General features: G+C 39.4%; 1 protein-coding gene across 1 annotated transcript in view; it reads right to left on the minus strand.

Moving 5' to 3' along the window:
* The window catches only part of LOC150080826 (cuticlin-5-like), a 45,983-nt gene continuing 28,287 nt past the window's right edge, over positions 1–17,696 (minus strand). Inside the window, exon 2 of the mRNA XM_090380833.1 lies at positions 1–1,601. Within this exon, the coding sequence (XP_090236959.1) occupies positions 42–1,601 (1,560 nt within the window). The 3' untranslated portion in view covers positions 1–41. The remainder of the gene's footprint in view (positions 1,602–17,696) is intronic.

Below are 17,696 nucleotides of genomic sequence, written 5' to 3' on the forward strand. Positions count from 1 at the left end.
TTGTTCAGTTTATTTGGAATATCTCTTTAGAGTTTAACTATTCACTGAGCTAGTGTAGCAACTAACTGAGGCGTTATGTGGCTTTCGTAAGAGATCACTTGTTCACAAATTTCTTTGTCTTTTCCCGTCATATGACGCAGTCTTAAAAACAAAAATACTGCTACGATAGTGGACATGGCCAACAAGAGGATAAAAAACACAATTCCAGCTGCAAAGCCAGGGGTCGACATGCATATGTTTGAGCTATCGGGAAAGTCTCGAGTAGCAAAAATATCCAAGAATGTATCATTATCTCCCGTAGGAAGCCGGAACGCAACATCACCAGGGGAAACTACTTGAATAACCTTCTGTGTTTGAATATTTGTCATCTGGGTTGCCTGTCTTCTGTGACGTATTATGGGAGCATTATTTGCCCTAGGCATACCTCCCAGTTTAGCAATAGCATATCTCCCAGAAACAGTAATATCAGCATCCTTGGAAGGAATAGGTTCGTTCTTCCTATTGATGTTGGCTATAAGATGGCCTCCAGGAGCAGTCTTATATTTAGTCTGTAGCACTGCCAAAGACTGTCGTGTGTGATCATCAATCGTTTTGTCGGATTCCCGCACAGTTGTTTTTATTTCTGAATAGGCTGCAGATGGATCTCGAGGAGCTGGCAAATAACCTCCATTGAGCTCGCCTGCGCAATGTGGTTCTGGGCATTCATAGCGACAAACCTGAATTACACATTGAAAGTGTACGTTCATTGAGTCAGGGAATTTGAAAGCTTGAAAATAGGCATACGAAACAACAGAGGCTGAAGCACCAAAATTCTTCACCTTCTTAAAGCGGCTAATAATCTTAGGTCTAAGGATACATCCACGGTTATCTACCAACTGAATAGGCTGGTGGTGCCCGTCGTGTGCAACACAATTACGTACAAGCATATCAAATTTGTTTTCATCATCTTTAATTGCCAGGACCATAGTCATGGTTTGGCCAATTTTGACAATGCCATCAACTTCACTTGCCCATGGCCCTTTTCCCATTTGGATTTGCATCCAACACTGTATGCTGTCTCCTAGAAAGTTTGCAGTGATAGCATCTAACATATCCACGTGAAATGGTCGAAAAGTCACCGCTTTCTCATAGTAATCGTACCATGTACAGCGAAGACGGCGGGCCAGATCCCAGATCTCTTGCACTTGTGGATCATACTGAATTATTACTGTATTTTCGATGTACAGTCCTCCACTATGACCGTGGTTGTTCTGCTGGCTGCTAGTCATTCCACAGTTTCCAATGAATATATCAAAGTTAGCCACAAGATGTCCTGTGCCAGGAGGTAAATGAACACAGCGATGATCACCGTAATGGCCTTTACTGAATATGATTCCATAAAATGGCTTGTTGAACTCGACGTTCACTTTCATGTGATTCTTCTCACACTTTACATTGAGTGCCTTGATCTGGGGCATATCCGGACGGCCACCTGGCCAAGACTCTTGCGGGCCGTGAACCAGTTCATCGTCATCTGGTACGTATGAACGATGTTCAGCAGGAAGCTTCAAGGATTCCTCCTGTTGTAAGTCCTGATCACTGTCGATTTCAATAGCGATTACCTTGAAAAGAAGAAAAAAAGAATCATTATTGCAGCACTTCTCTATTTTTATATAGTTTACTTCACATAAGTAAAATTCGATCACAGTGGTAATGAATAACTAATTTTATGTTAAAAGAAAAGGGGAAATTACAAAACTTAATTGGATCCATAAAACGTTATGAACTTTCCTGTTTCGTTATAAACTGTTTTCAATTTTAATACAAAAGGATACCGGTTTTAAATCAGTTTATTACTGTCGATCATCGGTGATATCAGAAGTGGTGGACAGAACTATTCTTTTGATAGTGATATCATTTGGTTAAATATATGATCAAAGGAAAGATAACTTCTTCAGGTCAATAACAATAAAGAAATTTCTTTAGTTTTAAATTCTATTTGATGAGCGGTTCTAAAAATCTTTATATGAGGTTACGGTATTTTTTCTTGCGACTTCAATTTTCCAATCAGCTTTCCATTATCTGCATCATGTTAAAAAAATTTTATCGGTTTTGATCATCATATAGTAACTCTTTCTCATCTTTTTGCCCCAACGTTAAAATGTGAGCCTCTGAGCAATAATTGTATACTTTCCGATTTCGTGATCGTTGATTAGTTTATGAATCTACCTCCAGTCTGTAATAAAAGTGCAATTCACTGACGGCCTGGATTTTATATATTGACTATACATCAAATATAATACACTGGAATGTGTCGATTTAACTGAGTATACTCCAATAAATTGAAACTCTCAGCTTTTCTTCAGAATAATTTTAGTTCAAACTCAAGTAAATTATGAAGTTAATGTACTGAAAGTAACATGGGGGGGGAACAAAATACTCCTTTGCTGCTAATCTGACAAATATATCACTCATTAACTGCAACATATCTTCCTTTTCATATCTTCGTCGCACTTCTCTTCAATGCCGTGTTTAATATGGCGCTTGTGTAGTTAATAGAACGATACTGTTCCTCTAGTCTAGAGTCCAGAGGAAAGTATTTGCTGTATCCCTTCGACCTCTCCTGATCACTGCAAGAGGTAAGTGTGGTCTTTATTCACAAAGCTAACTCTAAGCAAAAAGGTCGAAAACTATAAGGTCGACTTGCCATCAGTCTACTTAAAGCGCTTACTAAAATTTTTGACACAATAGCCCAAGAAGCACCTCTCTGACTATTTCATTCCTTTATCAACACGGCTTTTCAACAGGAAGATCAGTGTCATTAAAATTGTTGCTTAACGCACTGAAATTAGGGTATAATGTTAACCCGTTTTCGCTATTTATAGATATACCAGCTGTGACTGAAGAGGCAAGGGTTTCCACCACGAAAAACAGGACGCCGGAAAGGTGTTACTGAGCAGCACTAACATCAACGAAATGGAGTAGAGTGACAAGAAGTGACAATAGCAGGTCTTAAGGACATTCTTTTAACGAATGTAACTGAATTTGCTGGTGTTTCAGAAAGAACAGTAATAACAGTTTTAAGGAATGGTGCGAGTCGAAATCAATCAGAAATCAGCAGCAGATTTGTGGTGGGAAGTTGAGTACAATCCCCGGGGAAAATAAGAAAGGGGAAAAATCCACTTAATATGGGCTAAAAGGCATAAAAATTGGACCGATGATGATTGAGAAACTGTTATGTGATCTAACGAATTAAAATTTTGCCCTTACCCAAACGATGCCAGGCGCTATGAGGAAGCAATGAGACATTTCATTCAGAGTGGGCGCAAGGTGGCGCTCAAGCTGGTGGTGGGTTAGTGAGGCTTTGGGAATGTTTTATTATTAACTGGGTTCCCTACTTGATATACCAAACCAGGCTCACTGTACAAATATTCTGAATGATTAGGTTGTACCTTTTGCATTTGAGGGGCACTCACGATTTCGATACTACTGTATTCCAGGACAACTGTCCAGTTCACAGGACAGTTTTAAACTGGGACAAGGAACTAGACAAAAATTACCAGATTTAAATCTCATACGTTTGGAACTATCCTGAATGGAAAATGAAAACGCAACAGCATCCACGAAAAACCTGAACGAATTACGGACTCGATTGTTATCAAAGTAGCCTAATATTTATCTATTTAAGGGGTCTAGCTGAAGCCCTAACAACGAGAATTCGTAAAGTTATTCGTGCTAACGGAGGGATTACATATTATTAATTAAACATTTACACAGGTGGCTAAATTTTTGCCAGAGTGTGTAATGCTGTTTGCTTCTCTCATTCTCTGCTTAATATTAACCCGGGAGATGGCGCCGCCCCTGACCAACGTTAGCAGTGGTGTGGGAGAAAAAAGTATCTCACACATTATTTTATATCATAGAAGCACTGAGCGATGAAATAATAAGATTTAAAAAAAAAATAAGATACGATAAGAGATGTACAAATACCAGACAAAAATTAGCCACTGTAATTTTAACTAATAATTTGTGCGTGTGAAGCATGAATCGCTTCATGAATTCTCATTGGTAGGGATTCCACTAGACCCCCTTAAACAGTTTATATCAATATTAGGCCATTCTCCAAAAAAAAAAAAAAAATAGTTCGTTTCATTCAGGTTTCGTAGATGCTGTTATCGTGTTTTCACTTTCCGCTCAAGTTAGTTCTCTATAGGATTTAAATCAAGTAACTCGACTGGTCAATGTAAATGCCCTACATTCGTTCCCTATGCCAGTTTAAAACAGTAGACAACCTGTCGTCTAAACAGTTGTCATCGTAGAATACAGAAGTATCAATATCACGAGTGTCCCTAAAATGTTGAGCAAGTGGCACAATCTGATCATCCAGCTAGGATGAATTAGGCTGGCTGATTCATCCTAGTTGGTGTTCCAAGTACGGACCCACTTTTTAACAGTTAAAACATCCCCAAAGCATTACTCACCAACCACCAGCTTGTACGACACCTCGCACACACTCTGGATGGAATGCCTCATTGCTTTTACTATGAACTCTCTGCCTGGCATACAGGCAATATTTGGAGTTGTCAGAAAAAGTGAGCCTTTCTAGTAATTTACAGTCCAGTTTTTATACCTTTTGGCCCATACTAGCTGAGTTTTCAAATGAGCAGCTATTAAGCGTGGTCAACTTCGGGGTACTCCACACCAGATATCCATGTTGCGCAATTCTCTTCACAGCTTCTCTCAGAAAGTGACTAATGAGGTCCTTGCGGTAGTTCTTGCCTGGTCTGAATTTATCTTTTGTTCACTAGATGCAGTATTCGTCGCAGATCACGATCACTTAGCGCAGACTTTCGATCACAATTCTGCCACTGATTTCTTGTTGTTTCAGCTACTTCTCCCACTGGGTTTCCTTTAGACCTGTCAAATGCTATCGATCCTTCTTGGCATTCATTAACATCATTTCTGTACCATCTTTCGTGGAGGAAAGATTTTCTTGCGTCTTCATTTAATTTAGAAATTTTCCTTCTTTAGTCACAGCTGGTATATCTGTAAATAGAGAAAACGGGTTAACCTTATACTCTAATTTCAGTGCTGTAAACAAATAAGCATAGATACTTGTGTTCAATCTGTATATGCCGTAATACCACAAGTGATTAATTTTTTGTATAGTTTCTATATATTTTTTACACAATTATATTTTTACAGAATGAAAATATCGACAGGTATTCAAAAAGAAACAAAATATAAATAGGAGTGAATTTAATATGTTCCTTTTCCGATATTAATATCAACGATGTTTAATTTCAAAGCATACTTTAACCGTAAAATACAGACACCACCTAGCATCCCAGAATTCACAGTTATGATTTTAGTCCACCTCCGATATCATAAACAATAATTAGCATTAGTTAGGCTTTCATTATGAGTTTAAGTAGAATTTTGAAACATTCACCTAGGAACACTGAGGCAGGCAGTCCTCGTAGATTGACTGTATAGTATTTGCATTACACTTTTCTGCGCCTTTCATACAGTTCTGTTGCTTTCTTAGTCTTACTTCTGAAACACAATTTAGATCTTGATTTTTGGTCGCTTTCACAGAATTTCAATTTTTCATCATTTTGAACACCTATAAAATTCTGACTATTGCGTGAACAGAGGGCGCAACTAGGTGATAAGCTTGTCCAGTTCCACCTAGTGTTTAATTACTCTCTGGCTGAATGTGAATTTATGCACATCAATTCTGCAACCATCCTTTTTTAATTTAAATTTATGTCCCCTTATGTGTACCACCTGAGAAAGAGCAAAGATACCACCAGCATTTATATTGATGGTATCTTTGCTTATGATCTCCTAATTATATTTATGCAAAATAATTAGGAGATCATAGCATATTCAAACGATGTTTGTATAAAAATAACATGTACATCATGATGTAGCCGAAGCCAAGTTCCATTCAGTGTATATCCAAAACATTCAAAGAAATTACAGAGTGACAATAAATGCAGCTTTAGTGAAACATCAGAAACGAAGTACAGTATTTTAAACCTGTAGGAACAGTTGTTGTCACTATTGTGGAGGGCATGTCCCCCGAACGACTTAAGTATGTACCTTAGCAACTTCCAGACATCTTTCGGACCTGCGATGGAGCGATAAAATCATGATATCGACGAGTTGTTGAGAAATCAATCGCCTCTGTACACATGAAATAAAGCAGAAAAAATCAACCTTCATGGAAATTATTAGTGATTTAAAGAATAAGGAATCCATCTCAATAGCAAATTTCAATCATATGATCTGGCTATGAAGAAAATTCGTAAATTCTCAATGATTTTGAGAATATTCTCGAGAATGTTACATAGCAAATTAAGATATAATTGTTTGATAGTACAATTCCTGTCTTAATTTGTTAATGCTATTCGGAATTATTCTTTCTGCGATTGTGACCGTTTCGGAATGAAGTGTGTTGTTGCAATTTTTTTTTTTTTTTTGGTAATTTACTTGTTAATAATTTTTAACAAGTTCAGAAAACTGAAAATGTCGAAATTTTTTTGATTTTTTAAAATTATCATAGCACTTTTATTTATTTATTTTTTTTTTTTTTTTAATTTTTGGTACAAAAGATTTATTAACTTGAGTTTCTCAAAGGAGGAATTTAAAACAAGAGCGATCTACAGATAATGAAAAATAAGCAAATAAAAAAAAAAAATTTTAATTTTAAATTGCCCGAGGAGAGAGAATTTAATAGGTTAAAATGCAGTCATCCACTGCACACACACAGAACAGGACATAGATTGAACAAAAACTGCTGTACTCATCCAGTTATACAGGAATTTGCAGGAAGCCATTAAATGCTGTAAATAAACTTTATATAGTCACACAGTATCAAAAGACCAGCAATTCAGCAAAATTCGGGACAGGCGGTTACCAAAAATATAGTTCATTGGAACACAGTATTAAGAATTTTGGTTCTGTAATCCTTTTGGTGTCTTCGCAGTATACTTGTATATTTGTTTCTAAACTGTAATTAAAGAATACTGTATCTCCATAATTTTTCACAAACCAGACGCCTTCGTTTTTTAGGAAAAGGCAAATTGGTCACAAAATTTCATACTTTCCAGTTTCAGAATATGAAATTTTATAGGATTTTTTATTGTTATTTATCTGAAAAGACCACATTTGGAATAGTCTGTTCAGATATGGAGACCTCATCTGAAAAAAAGACATTGAAGTTCTTGCAAATATCCAAAGACGGGCAACTGGCATTGTGAGATCCGCAAAAGGGTGACCATACGAGGAAAGACTCCTATTATGTGGGCTACCTTAGATTAGAGGTGACCTGATTGAGGTTTATAAGGCTCTGAGAGGGGTTAGTAAAGAGAAGGAAGGCGGAATTTTCACTGTTATAGAGAGTTCCAGAACTCGGAGGCATAAATTCAAATTATAAGAGAAGAGGTATAAAGCAGATTGTAGGAAGGAAACAATTTGTATTTTCTTATCTACTCTTTTTTTTTTTTTTTTTTTTTTTTTTTTTTGAGTCCAGTGCAGCAAAGGCCTGTGGCTTCCTTGCACTATACGGCTATTACTATTAAGAATATCAAAATGAAACTGATAATAATAATAATCAGTATTATTATAATGCAGTATGATTAATAATACTAATCATACTGTATCGAGTGTGGCGCAGGATAAAGTCACTCGCGTTTAGGCCTTAGGCAGAGGGGTTGATTCGAAAAATCAGAGACGGACTGCCCAGGAAAACAGTGGACCGAGTGGCGCTGTCCCCCGTATGGCTACCACGAGAAGGGCAAGACCATCCAGCCCCACCAATTGGAAGTGCTTCCTGCGCAGCTGCGCTAGTGATCACCAATGAAGGGAGAAAACGCCAACGCATGGAGCATTGAAATTAATACGTACATCATGCAAGCATACTACGAAATAACGAAGCTGGAGACCGATATGACAACTTACAGGGTGAGACTACATACCAAGCGGCTGGAACGATTCCCGGATATTCAGGTCACCGAACAGCGAATAGCGGACCAGAGAAGGACCATCGTCACGAAAAACCTGATAGCTCCTGCAATCTTGGAAAAAATCAAGCAGGACTTGAGCGATCAACTACCAAGGATAAAGAATATGATCAATACAAAACCAGAGGAGGAAGAACATACCACCACCGAACCAGAGGAGGAAGAGCAAGAAGAAATACAACCCACAGCAGCTGAAGTGGATATAAACGAGGTCATGATATCCAGAATAGAGGACGAGTGGAAGAAGGCCTTAACAGAATTCGAAGGAATGGACACCACAAAGAAAGACTCACGTGATACCGAAGCAGAGGCCGAACAGAACCTTGTGGAGAGTCACAGACCACCTGAATCGCCCATAATACCGCATTACCTCGATATCAATGGTGCAACACTGGAGGCCATCCACACAGCCACGTATTGTGCTGCGGTAGTAGCCACGAGGATTAATGGAAGAGAAGTGAGAGAATAACAGCAGAAGAACCGAAAACAGAAGGAACCACCAGCTTGGGAAAGAAGGAAGATAGAAGAATTAAGAGGCAAGATAGGCCAATTGACCCAGTACTAACGGGGCATTAGGAGTAAGAAATTAATTGAAAAAAAGTGAAGAGCATCCTCAAGAGAGACAGCGTTCACAGCAAACATGAGACAAAAAATCAGAGAAAGGAGAGTACTTCGACACGTTTAAGCAGAACCTCCTTGCACTTAACAAGAGACTATGCCGATACAAAGAGAGCTCCCAGAGGAAAATAAAAAACTGAATCTTCGATGAGGACCAAAGAGGCTTCTACAAGAATCTCGGAGAAGACGGGAAAGAAAGCAACGGACCACCCGAGAAGACGACGATTGAGAAGTTCTGGGGAAACATGTGGAGCAGGGAAGTAAGACATAACAGCCCAGCCACCTGGATAGAACTAGAACGCAAGAAAATCAAGGACGTACAAGAAATGAGAGGGTGGGAGATTCGGGAAGAAGTAAAACAGACGATCAAGAACTCTCACGACTGGCGAACTCCTGGAATAGATAACGTCCACAATTACTGGTACACGAAGCTCATTTGCACATACAAGCACCTCGCAGAGCAGTTCACCCGAATGATAAGGCACCCAGAGACAATCCCGAAGTTTCTCACTCAAGGAATCACATATCTGAAACCTAAAGACGAAGATACAAGAAACCCGGCGAAATATAGACTAATCACCTGATTCCCAACAATGTACAATATCCTGTCCAGCTGCATAACCAGGAAGATATCAGAACACTTGGAGAGCCAGAGCATAATGGGCGAACAGCAGAAAGGGTGCAAGCGGCTGAGCAAAGGATGCAAGGAGCAATTAACCATAGATGCCGCGGTTATGGAGCAAGCCTACAAGAAGCGCCGCAACATGTACACAGCCACCATCGATTACCACAACCCTTTGACTCCGTGTCTCATAGCTCGCTAATAGAGAACATCTACAAAGTCAATCCGATAGTAGCAAACTTCCTAGCAGAAGCGATGGCAAAATGGAGTACCACCATTAAGGTCGAAAACATCACAACCAGGCCAATCCCCATCAGGAGAGGATGCTTTCAGGGAGATGCCCTGAGCCCACTATGGTTCTGTCTAGCACTGAACCCGCTATCCACCATGCTCAACGGCAGCAAGTATGGATATAACCTCAAAGAAGGAAGAAAGAACCTGTACACCCTCACCCACCCGATGTACATGGATAACATCAAGCTCTCTACGTGGCAACCGAGAAGCAACTCCAGCAACTACTCCGGATCACCGAAGAATTCAGCAAGGACATCAGGATGGAATTTGGTCTAGAAAAATGCAAGACCCACACACTGCACCAGGGAAAATTAGCTGGCTGAAACTACCAGTTGCTGACTGGTAAAGAGATCGAAGCTATGACAGAAGCAGAGACCTACAAATAAGAGAGAGAGAGAGAGAGAGAGAGAGAGAGAGAGAGAGAGAGAGAGAGAGAGAGAGAACATCTTTATTGCAACTAGATTAATACATATATAGATTTAAGTAAAGTTGCAATTGTCCCATCACGGCCAACGGCCAGGGGCTCACATCAGAATAGATAATTAGATAATAGTAATGCTTAAATCAGGATATATATAATGGATAATGCACATTCTAAATTTAAAAATGTAACATGTAAACGTCATTACACTTCCTCACATTACACAGTATTAACTATATTTACAAGTGACATCGTACGGTTATATTTACAATAAAATATCTTATTTACAATTTTATTTTCAATAAAAATATATAATATATATGAATGGCACTTCTCTGTAAAACGAATTCTGTCGTGGCACAGGATAGCTTGGCAGCTGGTGTGGAGGATGCACGAACTTGTTCTCATTAGATTCTGGGATTGGAGCGAGCTGCTAACACTTCTTTCCTGTAGGTTTTATTGCTGCAAAACTTCTGGAGGTCAGCGTCGAGGTGCTGTACTTCCGGTAGCATTTGGTTTGGGAGGAAGCGGTCTGAGATATGAAGTAACACGAATCCCAAATGGACGGTGTGGAGATCTGGCCCGTGATCATTTTCACTGTAGCTATCAGTCGTTGTATTTCAATGATGTCAGGCAGTCGCTGCATCCCCAGCAGGCAGTCGCTGCATCCCCAGTGAGGTAGCTAAGGCTGTAGTTCTGTCCTGTGGTGGGAGACAAGCTTTCCAGTTAGCCCATTTAAGTAGCCAGAATTCTGCTGCGAGGATTGGTTTCTTCGTTGTAGTAGCTGCTGATGCCCACACTTCAGCAGCATAGAGGAGTGGAGAATAAACTACTGTTCTGATATATTTCTTAATTACACGCAGCTCCTTAACATAAATTAGTTGTTGTTTAGCTAGCCATCGGAGAGAGGCTGCTCTGGAAGTGAGCTTGTCTGCATGATCATGAAACCGGAGTTTTGGGTCAAATACTATTCCCAAATCCACATGTGTAGGAGTGGCAGATATTACAGTTCCGTCGAGTGTTGGGGCTATTATTGTAGGGGTTGGTCTGAGAGAGTACACCATAACTAGGGATGATGCAGGCTGAGCAGTTGGAACACAAGGAAATCAAGAGGTGCCTGACCGAAAAATATCATCAGAGACTCAGAAGCCTGCTAAAAGCAAAATTGAACGAAGGGAACACAATTAAAGCCATAAACGCCTATGCAACTCCAGTAATAACATACACATTCGGGGTCACAGATTGGACTAACACCGAGCTAGAAGATATCATGCGAAAGACAAGGACAATGATGACCAAGAGTCGCCAAAACCACCCGAAGTCAGCAGTGGAGAGAATAACAATACCTCGGAAAGAGGGAGGAAGGGGCTTGATAGACCTGACAGAACAACAGAAAAAATTGATAGTTAACCTGAAAGATTACTTCGAGAACAACACAACACCACTCCACCAGGCCATAAGGAAGAGATAAGTGGTATACCCCACTCAACCTAAGCGAGGAAACCCCTCTGGCCCAAACGGTACAACAAACGAAGATAGAGAGATGTGCAAAGAAGACACTCCATGGCAGACACTACAATGAAGATCACATCGATAACATTGCTTCCAATGCATGGCTCACAATCGGGACGCTCTTCCCCGAGACTGAAGGATTCATGTTGGCCATCCAAGACCAGGAAATCAACACCAGAAACTACAGAAGATACATCTCAAAGGAGCCCGGAATGTCAGATGACATATGTCGACGATGCCACCTGGCCTCAGAAACGATCCAACACATCACCGCGGGGTGCAAGATGACCACCCAGACTGAGTACACTCAGAGACACGACCAGGTAGCCAGGATAATACATCAGAAGCTAGCGAGGAAATACCAGCTGACCAAAGAAAGTGTACCATACTACAAGTACGAACCCCAGGCAGTACTAGAGACCCGAACCCACAAGCTGTACTGGGACCGTGCCATAATAAGGGATAAGACCATCCCGCACAACAGACCGGACATAACCCTTGTGGACAAGATGGAAAAGGCTACCTATCTGATTGACATAGCGGTGCCGAACACTAGCAATGTCCAGAAAACCCATGAAGAAAAAATTAGAAAGTACACGAACCTGAGATATGAGATCAAGGAGATGTGGCATATGCAAGAAGTATCAACCATCCCAATCATCGTGTCAACAACCGGTGTGGTACCAAAGACTCTACATAGCAGCCTAGCAGCAATAGGTTTGCCAGAGAATACATACAAGGAACTCCAGAAAGTCGCAATCCTGAACACCTGTGGGATAGTCAGAGATTTTCCTCGACCGACAGGAACACCAGACATACAACCACCCTGTGTACTTGGTAGCAGTACCCGTCACGGAGTGCAATCCCCCAATCAGGGAGAAATAATATAAGAGCAACAACAATAATAATAATAATAATAATAATAATAATAATAATAATAATAATTGATCTCTTTACCTTTTCAGGTAAAGAAATCAAAGCCACAGCAGAGGGAGAGGCCTACAAATACTTGGGGATGATGCAGGCTCAGCAGTTACAGCACAAGGAAATTAAGGCCTGTCTGGTCAAAAAATACCATCAGACTCAGAAGCCTGCTGAAAGCAAAGCTGAACGGAGGGAACACAGTTAAAGCCATAAACACTTATGCAGTCCCATTGTTAACATACTCCTTCCGGGGTCAAAGATTGGACTAACACCAAGTTGGAGGATATCATGAGAAAGACAAGGACAATGATGACCAAGAGCCGCCAACACCACACGAAGTCAGCCGTGGAGAGACTGACAATTACTCGGAAAGTAGGAGGAGGGGCCTGATAAACCTCATCAAGCAAGAGAAAACAGCGATTGCTAACACGAAAGATTACTTCCAGAAACACACAGCAGCACTCCACCAGGCCATAAGGAAGATAGACAAGCGGTATACCCCACTCAACCTAAGCGAGGAGTCCCCTCCCAACCAGGAGGCACAAACGACCCTAGAAAGATGTGCAGAGAAGACACTCCATGGCAGACACGACAATGAACTCCATCAAGATCACATAGATAGAACTGCTTCCAATGCATGGCTTACGAGCGGGACGCTCTTCCTCGACACTGGAGGATTCATGCTCTCCATCCAAGACCAGGTAATCAACACCAGAAACAATAGAAAATATAAATGCATTGCCAAGGAGCCCGGAGTGTCCGATGATACATGTCGACGATGCCACCTGGCTTCAGAAACGATCCAACACATCACCCAGACTGAGTACACTCATAGACACGACCAAGCAGCCAGAATAATACATCAGAAGCTAGCAAAGGAATACCAGTTGAACGAAGAAAGTGTATCGCACTACAAGTACGAACCCCGGGTAGTACTAGAGACCCCAACCCACAAGCTGTACTGGGACCGCGCCAAAATAACAGATAAGACAATCCCGCACAACAACCGGACATAACGCTTGTGGACAAGAAGAAAAAGACTACCTATGTGGTTAGCGGTACCCAACACTGGCAATATGCAGAAAACCTATGGGTAAAAAATCAGGAAGTACACAAACTTAAGACAGGAGATCAAAGAGATGTGGCATATGCAACAAGTTACGACCATCCCCATCATCGTGACAACCACAAGTATGGTGCTAAACACCCAACATAACTGCCTAGCAGCAATAGGTCTCCCAGAGAATACCTACAAGAAACTCCAGAAAGTCGCAACACCTGTACGATAGTCAGAGAGTTCCTCGACCAATAGTAACACCAGACATAACAACAACCACCCTATGTAGTTGGTAGCAATACCATCACGAGGTGGAACCCCCAATCAGGGAGAAATAATATAAGAGCAATAATAATAATAAGCAACGCCCGTTCGACAAAGAAAAGAAAGGAAAAACTGATAAATGCAATAAATATGATGCATACCTTCCAAAAGTCAAATATTAAATTTCGATAATAAAGAAATTCAAAAATTTGATATTTATAAATATCAAGTTTAAAAATAAGTATAAAGTTATTCCTTAATGCACCGTTATGAAGATACAGTGCCTTTAATACTGAGAAAACGTGTTTCTCAAAGAACAGATCACAAGTGCTGATTTCTTGGTGTTAATTTAAAGGTTAAATTTCTAACAGTCTCAGTGTAAATTCTTATTTTTAAATTGAATATTAACTTGCTACTTTTATAGAGTACAAGCAGCAAGCTGTTTTGAATTAATTTGGGCTTGGAATAATCCGGCATAGCTAATTAAGTCCACACTACCGTGTGAGAATAGGAAGCAAAAGAGAAGGCGAACTGAGAAAACTAGTCGTGAGAGAACTCGTGGGATTATAACATCACGCGAAACCTGCTGTCAATGTCGGATTCACCGAGGTGCAGTGCTGCAATTGTTGTTGGGCCTCAGGGGCGCAGGGCCCCTTAACTATAGAAAATAAGTGCAACCTCCCCCGCGACCTCATTTTCAAGACTTTTAAAAACGTGTTCCAGGGACCTAGACAACCTAAACGTAGACTAACTGTGAATGAATCGCAATAGTTGCTTCTTATGGAGATTTTATGCTTATTATTAGATTTATATCACAATTCGTTATCCCTCAGAATTCCTCCCTTGGACTTCCGCTGTTCGTGAGTTATCTGAATAGCACAATTTAAGCGGATAAAGATAGTTATGTCCGTTTATATATTTATGAAAATGATATAAAAATCTTTAAAACAATAATAAAAAGTCTTCTTTATACTCTGTCAAGAACACTAACTTAGGGAAGTTTACATCAATAATTTTGACAATGAATACAATCACTAACCTTATTTAGTAGTCACACGAGCTTGAACCACGGTGCACTCAGAACGCATGTGCTTCTGTACCCTGGCGTTTGACTAATCTACATTGTACCTCACGATACAGTAATACAAGACGTTTTGGATTTATTTATCCACTGAGCAGAGGAAAACAACTTATCAACAACTTACAATCAATGCAAAGAAATAAAAAAATAAATAAATTTTCTGTTTATTTTACTCCCGGATAACCCCATAAGGTCAGAGGAGTTCGCAAGAATGAGAGAATACAAGAAAAATCATTGTAGTTTAGCAGTCACGCAAGCTTGAACTCACCCAAGTACGTGTACTTAAGTGTCTTCGTACTATGACCCTATGCAGCATTATAATCAAAATCAATGTATGCTAATTCACGTATTTGCAATTAAAGATTTTGGAATTAACCTTTTCTGTCAATTATACGTTTAATTCTTGGATTCATAATACAACAAATGATAGTCATATCACTTAATGAGCATAAAATAAATTATTGAAATAAATTCACATAAAAAAAAAGTTCTTGTTTCTACTCCGGCAAGACCACCAATGTCAGTGGAGTTTACAATAAATCAATCAATATAAATGTTAATCGTATTTAGCAGTCACGGGTTTGAACCCCGGTCCACTCAAAGAGCGTGTGCTACTGCACTCGCCTAATAAATATACAAATAAACAAACAGACTTGACTTTTTCGTTAAATATATCGGTTGTTGCATGACACTAAGTCATCCTAATAAAGAATCGTAATACTGTTTTGTCCTTTGTAGGTACACCACATTAGTGTTGCGTTTCAACGAAATTTTTGTCTCAGGTGATTTTCACCGGTCTACAGATTCTTAAGGACATACATGTACGTAAGCTGTTGTAAAAGTAGTGTAAAAGCTGCTGTATATGTACTTTAGTGTACATGATAATGATAAACTGACAACAACAAAAAATATATATACTGTATATATAAATGTTTTGACGTAACTATATTAAGATTAAGGAAACGCAACTAAATTTTACTGGGGAGGGGGAAACACAATTTACATCGCTGTAACTACTACTCAAATATTGTTACACTGAATTAACAACTCCGATTCGAGTAATGAATTTATGAATAGCAAAAAGTTGATTTCGGTAGGCGTTAATTATCTCTATACGGATTGTTGTCTTTAGTCTACTACATCTTTTGGGTCACGCCTGCAGATCAATGCCAAGCAAGCCTGAAATCTGGATTACGAGGTGGCCACATTTCAAAAATTCTAACGATGTTGCTTCTACTAAAATGTTCTCTTAAAAATGCAGTAAACTATCCTGTGAATATGTGATGCCCGTGCTGTTGAAAGATCATCTGGTCCAATACCTCTCTCAAGTTTAGAATGAAATATTTGCGCATATCTCTGTCGATTCGCGGAAACAGTAACAAAGTGTCCTTAAAAACTTTTTCAAAAAATATGGTTCGTTATGAAAGTGGATTTAAAGCCGCACCATACTATTCCCTTCTCGTCACGTACTGATTTGTCAGTTTCTGTGTGTTTTCTTTCATTTTGTCTTCCAGTTTGTGGATCAATAAATATACCGTTTTTGGTATATTTGGTACATAAACTATTTTGGAAACAAATTATATATGCTTCAGTGTCATCTTGAAGCTTATGACACGCTTTGACAAATTGTTTCACCAATCACAGCTTAATACAGAGTGGAGACTTCGTTTCCTGAAACAAAGGGATTGTTTACGACTTTATGCCATTGTGTACGCCATACCGAACTAAATTCTGGCACATCTTTCTCTTCTTCTGTAGTGCTGATCCACAGCCCTGCTGTAGATCAGTACAACCGAGGTCGAGAAAGCAAGGGAACTTGTGAAACCACCTTACAAACCCAGAAGGAAATCCAGAATTTTGAAGTCCCCACAGACATCCCATTTATATTGGTCATACTTGGTCTTCTCTAACACGTGCTTCACATTTACGTAGTCTTCTTCAATATGAACAGAATATGCAACGGAAACTGTGGCGCAACACAACTTTCAAACTTTTACTTGAACTTCTATGAAAAAGTCATGTCCGCAGCGCGTTGCATTTCAGACGCGTTAACAAATAGTAATAATTCATGATTTACAACAAATTAAGTCAACCCATCGACATGAAAATTTGTATACAAAGCCTCCTAAAATATTCTAAGTAAGCATTTAAATTTTGAAATGGATCAGAGTTACTGTTCCAAATTTATAGTAATATTTCTGTAGGGGGGAAACTGGGGAGAGAATACTATGAAATCGGAACTGAATTTAGAACCATCCCAGGGGCCTACAGAATATATGTTAAAAATTTGGTAGAAATCCGCATTTTTCTCGTCGATTAATGCGAAAACATAATTTAATTTATGCCGAGTTTTGTAGGGGGGAGGGTATTAAGGGCTGTGAAAGCATAACTGGATCCGAAAATTTCCCAAGGACCAACAGAGCATAGGTTGAAAAGTTGGCCTCGATCCGACTTTTCGTTCTAGAATAATATATGAAAAATACTTTCATTTATATGAAAATGATTTCTATGGTCGGGGGGGGGGGGCAGGAAAAGTTGATTGACCTTAAAAGCTTTTCAGGGATCAAAGAAACACGCTAAAAATGTGATGTCGATTGAACTTTTTCTTATTAAGTAACGTCTAAACATCCGATATCATACTTCCATTACAAGTTAGATAATGTACGCAGTGCGTTACATTTTAAGCACATTCTGTTTTTCTTAAAATTAAATGAATTCCCCCCCCCCCCCCCCCGATTAACTAAAGTGAAAGTACACAGTTATCTTCTTATCAATCAATAACTAAGATTATAACTTTAGAGAACACTTAAGATTCCATATTTTTACGTTCTTTAAACTTAGCCTTTCAGTTTAATTACAACTGTATAATATTTATAACTCTCCTTCGGTAGGTA

This window comes from Mastigoproctus giganteus, chromosome 9, assembly GCF_048544385.1.
Source record: "Mastigoproctus giganteus isolate SK-2022 chromosome 9, ASM4854438v1, whole genome shotgun sequence".
Taxonomy (NCBI): Eukaryota; Metazoa; Arthropoda; class Arachnida; order Uropygi; family Thelyphonidae; genus Mastigoproctus; species Mastigoproctus giganteus.